The sequence below is a fragment of the Choloepus didactylus genome, chromosome 16 (assembly GCF_015220235.1).
Source record: "Choloepus didactylus isolate mChoDid1 chromosome 16, mChoDid1.pri, whole genome shotgun sequence".
Lineage (NCBI taxonomy): Eukaryota > Metazoa > Chordata > Mammalia > Pilosa > Megalonychidae > Choloepus > Choloepus didactylus.
Window position 1 is genome coordinate 68,077,295 of NC_051322.1, and position 13,525 is coordinate 68,090,819.

Consider the following 13,525-nt stretch of genomic DNA (forward strand, 5'->3'; position numbering starts at 1 on the left):
TAAGGTATTATCGCTGGAATTTAGACTCTGAGTCATCTGTTTCTTAAGCTTGTATCCAGCTAATGCTATGGCAGAACTTACCTTGAGTGCTGGAAGCTAACAAAAATTAACTAATTAATTAATTTAAAAAGAGGGAAAAAAAGAAAATATCTTTCCCAGTCTTTGCAGATTGGCTTGAGTGAGTGCTTTCATTCAGAGCTTTTCCATACGATGTGTTTGAAGAATTGCTCCAGGTCCAAGTGTAGGGGCCTCCCCAATCTCTTCTACACGTTCATCTTGTCCTGTGTGTATGTGTTTGGTCCTAGGAATTCCCCCATTTACATGGTTCCAAATGTCCCCTCTTTCCTGGGAAACAGTTTCCTCATGGTCCCAGGCACTGCACTCTGTGTCTTACATCCAGGAATCCCTTACCCCAGGCAGCCAGTTGACTGCTCTCCCACAACATTCTGTAGGAGAGGTCTGTGAGCCACCTTCTACTCGCAAGGTCTGGGATGGCAAGTCCCTCGGCCATCACCAGGCATTTAAGGCCAGATGTTTTTTGCTCTCTGTATGCAAATGAAGGTCACTCTGCTCCCTCTAGAATGGGATCAGGGATCTGCATTGGGAACCTGGGCCAGCTCCACATCAAGCTGGTGAGAAATGAGGAGGGCTAGCCAGGGTGCTACACGATCCTACCACTTTTAAAAAGCCTTTTTCTTGATTCATACTTGCCCTGTAACAACAGTCCTTTAACTATTTTCTGGAGCTTTGAGAAAGATGTTTCTGCCAGTTCTTGCTGGTTGTCCAAAGCTCTGTGGGGGACAGAGCCCTGAAGCTTCTCACTCCCTGCCATCTTGAACCTCAACAGGAATAATTCTTAAGAGCTGACGTGAGCTGGTCCTTGAACTAAGGCACAGAGTTTGGAGAGAAATTTGGGGAAAGTGGATTTTTATTTAGATGCCTTCAAAGTTTAGTTCCAAACAAATTATGGTAAACTTCTCCTCTTCACTGGTTCATCCGCAAAGCACCTGTATTTTAGAAGCAGTCACTCACATTCCCTTTATTGATTATTCGCTGCATCTGAAAGGTGCATGCCATTGATAACTTATTATTGATAAATTGTTTCCTGATTTTACTGGTTGGCCATGATTTGAGAAAGGAAATTTGAAAAAATAAAGCTATTTCATCAGGATAATAATAGCACCAGTAAATCTCTTCAAACTGTAATATCCAGATAGTAAGCGATAAGGCTTTGTTAGAACATCTTATCCACAGGGTGTCAGTCACATCAATAAATGAGAGCAGTAACTGTAGTGAAGTGAGAACAAAAATATATAAATAGATTAACAACTAGTTAGAACATCTTATCCGCAGGGTGTCAGTCACATCGATAAATGAGAGCAGTAACTGTAGTGAAGTGAGAACAAAAATATATAAATAGATTAACAACTGTCTCAGTTTTATATGAAATATTATGGTTCTAGTTATTACTTGTAAGTTGTACATGCTCTATGTGCCATACAGTGGAAATTAGGGGCAGGAGAACAATTATAAATTCAAAATGCAATCGGGTTACAAACAATACATGACACCTGGATGTAGATTATTCCAGGAGTTGTGATTGACTTTGTGTTCCCAGGAAGAAAAACAATAAAATGCAATTTAAATGAAAAATCTTGGAGGTGTTTTGAGATTATGTATAACGTCAAGGTACAACTGAAAACGCTAAAGATAGACTGCAAGGAATTTTAATTCTCTGAGCAAGAAAACATGAATGGGCTGTCTCACAATAATATTTAAAACCAGGATATTGCTATTAAAAAGTGAAAGAAAAGAACTTTACCTCTGCAAAGGGTCAAACAAAAGCTAAGAAATTAATTCAAATAGATTCTTTATTCCATTAAAGTCATAAAAATGCTAGTGCAAAGTGACTGAGGCTTACCAAATTGAAAGTTTAGAATATTTTTTGGGACCAACACTAACTAAAACACTTGGAAAAACAATATTTTTACATATTCCTACAGCTTCCATTTTATTTTCTACCTCCGTTTCTTCTCCCATCCCATAAGGTTTCTCAACCTCTTCCATTTCCATTGTTGTTGCCTTCAATTTCTTTCTCTCTTTTTCCCCCAAAGAGGAAAGATATTTTGGTATTTTTGATTCACCACTCAAATTCTGCCTGTTATGCACATATTGAAAAAACACACAAATATTCAAACATTGACCCCGAACACGCCACCATTCACCCAGCCCCTTACACTGTGGACCTGAGAGTTGTCGTGGGTGGCACCACCTATGCGCAGGTAGTGGCACCCCCTGTGAGTCCCTTTCAGCCCTGAATGCCCCTCAGTTCAGACTTTGGAGGCTTCTGGCTGCCTGGGCCCCTAGCCTTCTCAGTGCACCCCAAATTCCCTTCCTTTCCCTTCTTCTGTTGACCCTATCTATGTGTTACTGCCCAATTATTCTCCTCAAATCCCAGCTCCCTTATTTGCCATGGTTCTTGTTGGTTACGTTTAGTACCAGCTGTTCTACCTGGTAGGCAGTCCCCAGTCTTCCATGCTCCTTCTCCAGTGCTCCCCTCACTGCACTCTGGGCTGCAGCCACATTGGAGTCTGAGCACAGAGATCTCTTTCTCCACCCCACCCCACCCCACCTCATTGTCTTGGCTGATGGCTTCTCACCCATCTATTGAAATCTCTGTATTCCTCAAGTCCCTTCTTCAGTGCTGCCTCTGGGAAGGAGCCCTTTCTAATCTCCCTCTCCACATTCCCCAGCCAGTCCATGGGGTTCTGCGTCTCACCTGTGGCCCTTCATATGACCCCTTGCACTGTTCATGGTGGTATGAGAAAGAGGGCTAGGTCCTCTTACTCATCGCTAACCCCCCTGCATAAATGGTACTTAATAAAGAGATGTTAATTTGAAGATGGTAAAAGCCAAAATTAGCTCTATCGTATGGCTAGAGGTGCTCTAGCACATGTCCCTTCCCTGCATCCATTGTGCTTGGGTCATCTGTATGGATGTTGCAGGGATGCTTCTGCACCACTAATGTCCACCACCCCGCCTCCCAGCTGTGGCGTGTTTTCCTCCTCCTCTTCCTCTTCCTCATCCTAATTATGAGGAGCAAGGGAGTCCTAGAGCACTGTGCTCATCGTGACTGCACATCCCCATCCTCAGCACTTGCACTCTCCTCCTCGAATCCTGGGCCTCCTCTCCTTCCACCCTTTATCCCAGAAAGCCCAGGTGTGCAGCTCACCCCTTTTTCCTCTGGACCACTCATGCCTTTGCCCCTTTCCACTCTGCATGACCCCATCTCCTTTCTCTCTCCAACACTCAAAGCCTTTCTTCTGTGCCCTCTGGAACTCAAGGTCAGTTCCTAGCAAATTCTCCAGATCCTCAGCCTTGTGCATTCACTCTCTCCCTATTCTAGGCAGCTATTCCCAAACTTCTCTGCCCTCAAATGTCCACACCTACCCCATCCTCAGTCTCACCTGATCGTTCTGCTTCCTCTTTCGATGGGAAAATGAAGCAATTGGAAGAGACCAAACCAGTGCCCCATCCCCTTCTTACCTGCCCACTCCCCTCATAGCAGCTGTGCCCTGGTCCCTGCCTTCCCTTCCGGGAGTGGGGTGTCTGCCCCCTGACTTTTCCCCTCGAGGGCTGGACCCCATCCTTTCCTGCATCTTCCTGGACGTTGCTCTGGCGTCACCCCTTTTCTCTTCTAATGGACCATTAGCATAAGCATGCAAAGATGCTGTAATTTCTCCCATCTTTAAAAAAGAAGAAAAGAGAAGTCTCTTGATCTCCATATTCCTCTCCGGCTCCCTCTTTGAGAAAAATCCTAGAAAGGGGAAGAAAAAGGCTCCTTGGCAGGCGGCTCCTCCCCAGGCCCTATTAAAGTTCCTTGTGACCAGCCTGTCCCTCTACGTTCACTTCCTGGGTCTCCTGGCATTAATTGTCATCTTTTTGCTGAAGACTCTGAAATTTGTGTCCCAAAGCTGCATATCCAGCTACTTATTTGACCTCTCCTTTTGGAGATCAGATAGCTCAAACCTAACTTGCGCAAAACCAAACTCCTGATTTCCCCATCTGCCTCCCCAAACCTGCCCATCCCAGCCTTCTTCATTTCAGTAAATGGAAACCCCACCTTTCTAGTCACTCATGCAGAAACTTCCATGCTGCACTGACACACCCAATTCACTGGCAAACACTGATGGCTCTGCCTCCAAAATAGATCTCAACTTTCTGCCTTACCACCTCCCCTGCCACTGCCTCTCACTCAGATTCTCCTGAGCCTCACAACTGATCTCACTTCTTTCACCCTTGACCCTCTATGATCTGTGCTAAACGGCTGCCTGCGTGATCCTGTTAAAATCTCAGCCAGATCACGTTGCTCCTAAGCTCAGGAAGAGAAGGATAGTTCCCTCAGTGATCTGCAGAGGTGCTCCCCAGCCCTCTGAGCTCACGTCCTACCACTTCCCCAGCTGCCCCACACCCCTCACCCCTCAGCATTGCACAGTCTCACCATGCGCCTTTTCCCTTTTGCTCCCGGCTACCTTGAATTCGGCTCCCTAGAGATTGCTGTATCTTGCTTGTTTTCCTCTTCCAGGTGTTCAGATGTTATATTCCCAATAACTCCTCCTCTGATCCCTGGATCTCAGTAGCAGCTGCCCCACCCTTGCACCGCCATCTGCTATTCTTTATGTTTCTTTGCAGCCCGTGGCATCAGTTAACATACTGCGGATATTATTTGTTTACAAACATGTCTCTCTTATATCTATCTTTCCTCTCAATAATAGAATGTCCACAAAGACAGTTTTTGTTTGTGTCTGTTCACTGCCATATTCTTAAATTAGTGTCTGACACGTAATAGGCACTCAATAAGTAGTCGTTTGAATAAATGAAGAGTAATGCTCAATTTTTCTCCACACTTGAGGTCAGCCTAGAACTAATCACCATTACTCAGTTTCCCCTTGGCTGTCCCCAGCCCTGCCTCTCACTTCCCTTTAGTGAGGCCTCCTGTTCTCTCAAGGCGAGACGGATATGGGGGTGTTTAGGGACAGCCTTGTGGCTCATGTCCCCAGGTCAGTAAAAAATTGTGCAGCCAGATCAGTAGTCAGAATTGGGCCCAGACCTCAAGCCAGTGGCCGCTTGTATCATGTTCTCAGCTTGGCTTGCTGCTGTTATTTAATTTAACATCGAATACCAAGCCAAACCAGGCCATTTGCTGCCAAGTTGAAAACCATCCAGACGCTGCATTGCATAATTGTCCTCTTTCTTTTGAGATTTTTCACACTGGATGTTATATCTGGACGCTTAAATAATGCAGTTTGACTAGAATATTACCCTTTTCTATTTTCTTGGTCATTAAAATAAATAAGTAAATAACCAGAGCTGGCACTAGGAGTCACCGTGGTGGACATTGTGAAAATGAGGCTCCATAACTTTATCAGCCTCTCGGCCTCACTCTCCCTGAAATATTTGGCTTATTCATCATTTTTAATGAATATGTTTAGGCCTAGGTAATGCTCATTGTTAAATACATACATTTAAGTTGATCCTCTTTGAAATGTACGAAATGTGCAATAAACTCTAAGCAGAATACACTCAAGAAGGGAAAAAAAAATGCCTTTCCAAGAATTAAAATTTATATGAAAAATTCTACTATTAGAAACCTGATAAGAAAATAGTAAGACAGAGCAGAAGATACTATAAAGACAACTTTTTTGCCAAGCAGTTTGTAAATTGTACTGTTAAATTCAAAGATTTGGATGAGCAAAAGTATATATATATATATATATATATATATATATATATATATATATATGTATCTGTTGCCACCCACATTCTGTCACAAATTACACTCTGTCTAAGGCTGAATGGCATTTCAAAACCATAACCACGTTTCCAAAGAAATAAAAGTAGGGGGAAGTCCATTCTGGCTAAGGAGAAGAACATAATGGTACCCTTTCTGGAAGAGGTAGGGGGCAAGACATATGACAAAAAGGCCATGTCTAGAGTATTCTGGAAAGAATGAGCAGATAAGCCTTTAGGGGAGTGGAGGGTTGTAATTTATTCATCCCAAACTTGTGTTTATATTGACGCTTCTCCAGATTAGTCCTAAACCCAAACATCTGAGTCCATTCCCTACCTCAAGTAAATCTCTTTAATCTAACAACAGCACATCACACCAGGAAACAGGGGTCAGCCACAGTGTTGGGGAGCCCCCCCCCAACACTTTTGGAGCTCCTCCCCCTCCTTTTGCATGATTGCTGCCATCATCAAATTGCAGCAGTGTCAGGCAGAGATAGATCTCTTCATTTTCTTGAGCTGCAGTGTGAACTGAGGGAAACGTTAAGTCCCAAAATATAATACTCAGCTTACACCAGCTGCATGGCAATGTCTTGTCAGCTTCATAGATGGAATGAGAGGCTGCAGGTGTGGTCGTCTCGCCTTGGCCAAAAGAGGAATTTATAGGGTCACTCACCACATCCCACATATCCTAGAGAAAATGCTAATAAAAAATAGCTAGAGGTTTCATTAGCAGAAGCAAACCTCACAGGAAAAAAATCTCTTACTGAGTGTTTATGGTGTGCATGTTGTACGGGTATTGGTTTTTATATTTAAGTTTTTAACATTAAATAAGATGTTTATAAACTATTTCATTCCCAAATGTTGAATTTACTGACATAATTTAGTTACAAAGAAAACACCTTAATAAATCATTTATTTGGAAAATATATTTGGTGAACTAGCAATCTATCCCTAGTGAGATAAATGGAATAGCTCCCAGATGCCAGTGCCTGAAAGAATAAAACCAATCTGATATTATTTTTATTTTTTTTAAGTTAAGGTTTTTAAATTTTATAAAAAATAAAAAGTTAAATTTTTATTGGAATTTTTTTCAATTTTTGAATTTGCAATATGTTATTTCTTTTTTACATGGGTTGCTTTTTTAAGTACTTTTTATTCTACATCTATTTATCACATTCACATTTTATCTTTAACATTTTCTGAGGAATTGATTTAATGTAACAGTTTCCTCCAAATCTCCCACCTGGCTGTATATTCCAATAGTATATTGGAATTGTAGATGTCAGAGGCAATTACGATAAAAAGATAGTGAAGATTAATATTTTCAAGATTTTACTGGACATCTTGTTTGAGGAATATATTCATTCAAATTTAAAATCGGAACATCTCCTTGAAGTTGTCAGCAATAAAAATGACCTCTACAGGATTATCCAGAAGAGATTTTATTTAATAAAGCACTATTTTTACATCACAACTGCTTTCACTCTGATTGTCTCTTTAGCTGGAATGTGCACTCGTGACAGAGACACATACTTCTTACCTGGGCTTTACAAACAGCCTGGAGAATCTACTGACCACAGCCTTATTCAGGAACTCCAGGGTCTCTTTTATAAACTCTCTTGTTTACAACATGAATAACTTTTGCAGGAAACATCATATGTTCCCAAAGGAAACAAAGAAACAGTTGGAAAGGTGTAGCCTCATTCTCACTCCCCATTCCTTATGATGACTCATTTTGGGAGGTATGAAGGGAGAACCCAAATGAAGGGTAGAAAAGAGCTGGCACTGACGTTCCATTTTAATTATATTTTTTCCAACCAGGCAAAATGAAAATTTTAAGGCATGAAATTTAGAGATAAAATTCCTATTTTCAGAGTAGTTGGACTACCTAGTAAGAGTGACATGAAAGTGCAGGGTCACGTCCCTGAAAAAGTAGAGGTCCTAAAAAAAACTGGATACTGTTTAATGAATTGAATGTGACATTCCTAATATTTTTCATCCTGGACTCAGCAAAGGAAATGGATATTTCATCAGACATAGGTGTGACATCCCATCACGTTAGACTGCAAGCAGTACAAATGGTATTTGGGAATGGCAAGTTTTGGGGCTAAGACGGTAGAGGTTGCACGGCCTGTTTATCTCATTTAAACAGACATTAAACTTGGGTGCCATTAGGGTGATCATCAACTGCTTCCCACTTGGTGAACGAATTTCTCGGAAGGAGCCTTTTACCTACCAGATGTGACCTAGAGTTAAGTTTTCAAAGGCAGGGGGAAAATACTCTCACTGTGTTAAAAAGAAAAAAAAAAGAAAAGAAAAGAAAAGAAAAAACAATTGCTGGTAAAATGCATGGTAAATGAGCTTATCTCACTTTTCCAGGTGTTTGGGCTAATATGTTATGGACTTGCCGCTTCATTTATGAAAAATAATTGGGGAAAATGTTCCAGCAAATCAAATTTGGATAAAGGGCTTAGGACAGCTATTGTGTTGTTAGCAAGTTTTTAAATAGCAGAAGGAGCAGGGAGCCAATAGAGAGCATAAAGTATAGGACTCTGTGTTTCAGAAGAGTCTCTTATAAAATAGTCAGGTGTGGGTTTGCTGTCCACCTTATATTATGGTTTAGTTAAATATTGAAGAATAATATGGACAATTACACTCCTTTCAGTGCATCTGAAAGCTGTTTTTTAAAAAATCGAAGCTTGTCTGTCTGCTGGCTCTGATAAGTCTCATTACTCTGTTAAATGCGGCAAAGTTAAGAAAAAAAAATGTAACGTCTTTATTCTCTCTTACCCACTCTCTCTCCTTTTTCATTTCCTTTTGTCTTCAGGAGCTGTCACTCCAAAACCAGTCCCAGAACCTGAGAAACAGACAGACCATACTGTAAAAATTGCTGGAGTCATTGCTGGCATCTTGCTGTTCGTTATTATATTTCTTGGAGTTGTGTTGGTAATGAAGAAAAGGTGAGCTGCTAGCTATTGCCAAAGATAGAGTTCTATCCCATTGTCCACCAGTTACTTCATATGTGTAAGATATTCGATTATGAGTTGGCTTTTATGGCCAAGACACAAATGTGACTCAGTGATTATGAACATTTGTCATCAGACAGCATTCAAGGCTATGGGCCAAAATCTAGAGGAAATGGCTTTGATTTTGTATGCATACACAAACCTTAGCATGCCAGAACCACAAAACAATCATGTCTTCCCACAAAGGGGGTACATAAAGCTCTGCAAAATCTTAAAAGCCATTTATTCACCAAGAAATTTTTGACTACTTATTACTGACAAATGACTGTATTTCGTGTTCTGGGAGATACAAGGAAGAAGACTGTTCCTTATTATTCTAATGGCAATGATGAGGATGACAGAGTTTTGCCAGGTGGGTTCATCGCCAAAACACCTTATTGAGAAAAAGGATCTCAAAGAACAGCCCCACAGAAAACTGGCACGTGTAAGTGCAAGTGTTCGGGCAAGTTGCTTATGATTAGATTGCCGTGGCTAGCGGAGAGGTGGTGTTGGGGAGGAGAAAAACAGATGTGCCTATAACAAGCAATCCTTGCCTCTGATAACTTCAAAAATATGCAGTGTCTTTTGTTTTGTGGAAATGAGTTAAAAAGTTGCTTGATAATAAAATACTCAAGTGGCAAAAATTGTAAACTTAAAAAGCATAGATGTGAAGGAAGGATAGAAGGAGTTTTCCCAAACAGGTAATCCACGGATCACTAAAGCTCCTTTTCCTTCTAGTTTTAATCTATTACTGTCATAGAGTAAGGGTGAGGTCCTGGGTGGTAGGAAATGAAGGCGGAGGGGTTGGCACAGTGAAATCTTAAAGTCCTTTCTGCTTGTCTAAGGAATTTGGGCTCTGTCCCCAAATCCCTTGATACCTTGTAAGCAGGTAGTGGCATGATCTTGTTTTTATTTTAGAAAGTTCTCTCTGAGGTTAAGGTTGAACACAGTGGAAGGGGAAATGAGCTTGAGTCAGGAGGATAAATGGGTAGAGGGGAGAGGGGAAACTTAGAAATATTTAGGAGTTAAGTTTCCATAGCCATTTGGAGGTGGAAGCTGAAATAGAAGGAGCAATATTAAAAAAAAAAACTCAGTATCTGGTTTGGGCAAGTTAGGAGAGAGAGAGTCCCATTCACCAAAATGTGGAATAGAATAAGCAAACCATATTTGGGGGGTGACGATGGTGAGTTCAGCTTTGCACATGTGAATTCAATATTCCTGTAAAGTATTTAAGTGGAGCTGTTTAGCGGGCAGTGAGACATGCTGACGTGGATTAGGAATCATAATTTCCATAGTCTGAAAGTCATCAACGTGTACAGAGCTAGAGCCATGGGTTTGGATGCTATCACTCAAGGTTACTGCAGACAGAGAAGAAGGAAAAGTCCAGGACGAAGATAAAACCTGTAGCCGCAATGTTTAAGGGGTGAGTTAATATCCAAATATCTATACATATATATACTTTTGTTCTTGCTTTCTCTCCCATTGTATGGGTGTTGATCTAGTTAGACCCAAGACAAGCTCTTCCTCTGTCACAGCTGTTTCTATCACTGCTTCTTGGTCTCATCATTTCTTCTTTTTCCTACTTGTCATCGGTCCTTTGCTGAAGTCTCTTTTTTGCCCGTCATTTGATTTTGCTCCTCACCCTCTTTTTTTCCTTTTCCTTTCTCTTCCCTGTACCTCTCTTTTCTTTACCATTTTTTCATCTTCTTTAGCAATTTATCTCCTTATTTCTCTCCTCCCTTCCCCCATCTTCACCTTTTTCCTTCCTCTTTTACTTATCCTTCACGTCTACATTTTTTCCTGGGTGCTCTTCACCCATTCCCTGCCTCAGTGTTTATGTAGATTATTTTCTTTGGCACCAGCAGTTTGTTCTTTTTTTTTGTCTTTAACATGACCCGGTATAAATTCTAAGCAACCACCGGCCTTACCATATCTGAGCATTCTAACGAAACATTTTGGAGAGATTTCTGTTAAACTGTGGAAACGTGTCGGATTTTTTGTCACCTGGCAAGCTCTCTGTGATGTAGAGCCTGAAACTCGTACTCATGACCTTAACTCAATGTTAGCGAATCCCCCGAGGATCTATTTCTGCTGGATTAATTCGTTATTCTACCTTTGGCTCTCAGCTGGTCAGTGAGGTGATGTTCTGAATTATGCATTTGAATAGATTGCCTTCAGTAACATACAGCCTTGATACAACTTTAGACTAAATACCAATAAGTCATATCAGGTTTACATGATTATTTAGTAGATAATAATCTTAAAAGGGATGTTTCCGCAAAATATGTCGCTTTTGTATTTGCTGCATCTGAAACATAAAATATGCTTTTCTATAAGGCCAATTTGCCCAAGATACCATGCCTCTAAATACAAAAGTTGATGGAATTTAGACCTGAGCATTCACGTGGCACAAACTGCCATATTTAATATATATTCTTAAGACTTCTAGCTTCTCAGGGTTTTTCCCCAAAATTTAAGTCCAAATTTTAAAATTAGTATTTTTGAACTGATTAGTTAAAATGTGATACAGATCTTGGTTAAGTTGTATGAATATTATTGACATGTAGTATGCACCATTGTCACTCTAAATTCAGTAGAATGCTGAATTTAGATTTGGAATTCCTGGATCTGCATTTTAAAATAATTTTGTGATTCTGGGCCTTGGTTTCCTCATTTGTAGGCTGAGAAAATTGAACTAGAAGACCTCTAAAGTCCCCCCAGTTCCAAAATACTCAGTTTTCTCTTATGTAGCAACCCATGGTGATATTACTGTGCATTTGTTATGCTAGAAGAACCGAGGGTGGCTTATTACTGTATTTCATTATTTTAATCTGTAGATTTCTATATATTATTAGTTGTTTTTGCTGGTTGGAACCTAATGCTAATCAAACTTAAGAGTTCCTAACTACATGGGCTAGTTAGCTTGTGTTTCTTCCAGCCATAACCTTCTGAGTCAGCCAGCACACATGAATGCCATTGGTCATAAAGACGAAGAATTGCAGAGAAGGTGTGGGTGAAACAAACCCATTGATCTTTCTGGAAATACAATCGAAAGTCTGTCCTGCTGAGGATGAGTCAGGAGGTACTGTCTGAGTTTGTCAGCAGGCAGTCCAGCTCGGTCTGAGATCCTGGGAATGAGGCAGAGAAAATCCAGACACTGGAGCCTATTATGGCCTTTATTGGAAAGCATTGCTAATTATTAGCTTAGCTAAGAACTCTTTGCCTTCTGTAGCAGATAGTTGTTAAAGGTGGGTCTCTAAGAGAAAATGTGAAATCTGTTCAAGTCTTGCTAACTCATGGAATTCTTTTACACGTAGGCAATAATGACTAAAAAATGAGAAAACTATTAGTTTTATTTCACTCTGTTGCTTTAACAACCTATGACAAATCAAAAACTAGTAGTGTTCCATTTATGAATATTAATCCATTTGCCCCTGGCCTGGACTTGTATGTATGAAGCCTTCTCTTCCTTAAAAACTTTTATAAAACCTATACATTTATATATTTTTTTCGATTTTATTCTGAAAGCAAAGCAATTCTGTATTATTTTCTCTTTCCCAAAGTGTGTGTTCCCTTGAGGGTGCAATGTTTTGATACAGCAAATGTTAAAAAGATTGTAAGCTGAATATCTATGCAATAAAAGTTTCATTCAGAGCCACAGGGCAATATAGTCTCAAATTAATATAAAATAACTTGAGTAGGAGATACTTAATTTCTGTCATGTCTCATCCATGCATAATTACATAATTTGATATATTTGTATAAATGAAAATACCTGCATTTTAAACTCTCTTCATGAGGGATAATTTATCTCAATAACATGTCTGGCAGAATTTAGCATACAAGCACATCAATTTTAGCTTGATTAATTATATTCGTTATTGTTCCTAGCATTGCTATACATCTTTTTGAAGTTTGAGAACATTTGTATTAATTACAGTAATATTCCTGTCTCAGCCAATGTGGGAAATTGAAATTGCAGAAGTTGCTGCTACTTGGAAATAATTAGAGGTATGCATTCTTTGGCAAAATAGCAAGGTAGTCTACCACATGGACACACCTATTGTAGGTAAATACAACCATTTTAATCCTGAAGTACTATACCTCTAACTCCTTTCTATGATACATTGTAGCAGATGTACACTTTGCAAATGCAGCACAAGTGATTAAATATTGAGTACATATTCTACTATATTCAAACAATACTGATGCCACCAAGAAAAAAAATTGCATAAAAATGGGAAGTATTTCTGAAGACATCATGAAACAAAAAAGATAAGAGAGAAAAATTGATGAAAGGCCTGTTTTCAAAGCATGCCAACCTCGTGTGCCTGCAGGCAAGATGGCTTTAGCTGTAGTGTTGTACTTGTTCATGTAGAAGACAGGGATTATTTTCCACTATAACTAAGTGTGAGTTGTGTGCAGAAATAGATTTAAGTTGGGATGCTTTACTTAAAGTTCTGTTTCAAAATCACATTTTTTGAAATGCCATTGAGAAAGTCATATGTAGAAGTGGTATTTTTTTAAATTATTATTTAGAATATGAGTACTTAATATGTAGCCATATAACGTATTAGAATATCTATTTTACTTCCTTGTAATCGCCAGATGTTGAGATTTTTCTACCTTTGCATGTGGTTTGGCATGCTTAAAATAAGATATATACACATAGAAAAATGTATGGATATGTCTTCTTAATCTATAGTTTAGCTGATGTCCTTCAGTTTTCC

General features: G+C 39.8%; 1 protein-coding gene across 5 annotated transcripts in view; it reads left to right on the forward strand.

Annotated features, from left to right (window-relative positions):
- The window catches only part of PTPRM (protein tyrosine phosphatase receptor type M), a 792,402-nt gene that overhangs the window by 532,558 nt on the left and 246,319 nt on the right, over nt 1-13,525 (forward strand). For all 5 annotated transcript variants that reach the window (XM_037806216.1, XM_037806217.1, XM_037806218.1 and 2 more), the window contains one exon: nt 8,618-8,750. In XM_037806216.1, the coding sequence (XP_037662144.1) occupies nt 8,618-8,750 (133 nt within the window). The remainder of the gene's footprint in view (nt 1-8,617; nt 8,751-13,525) is intronic.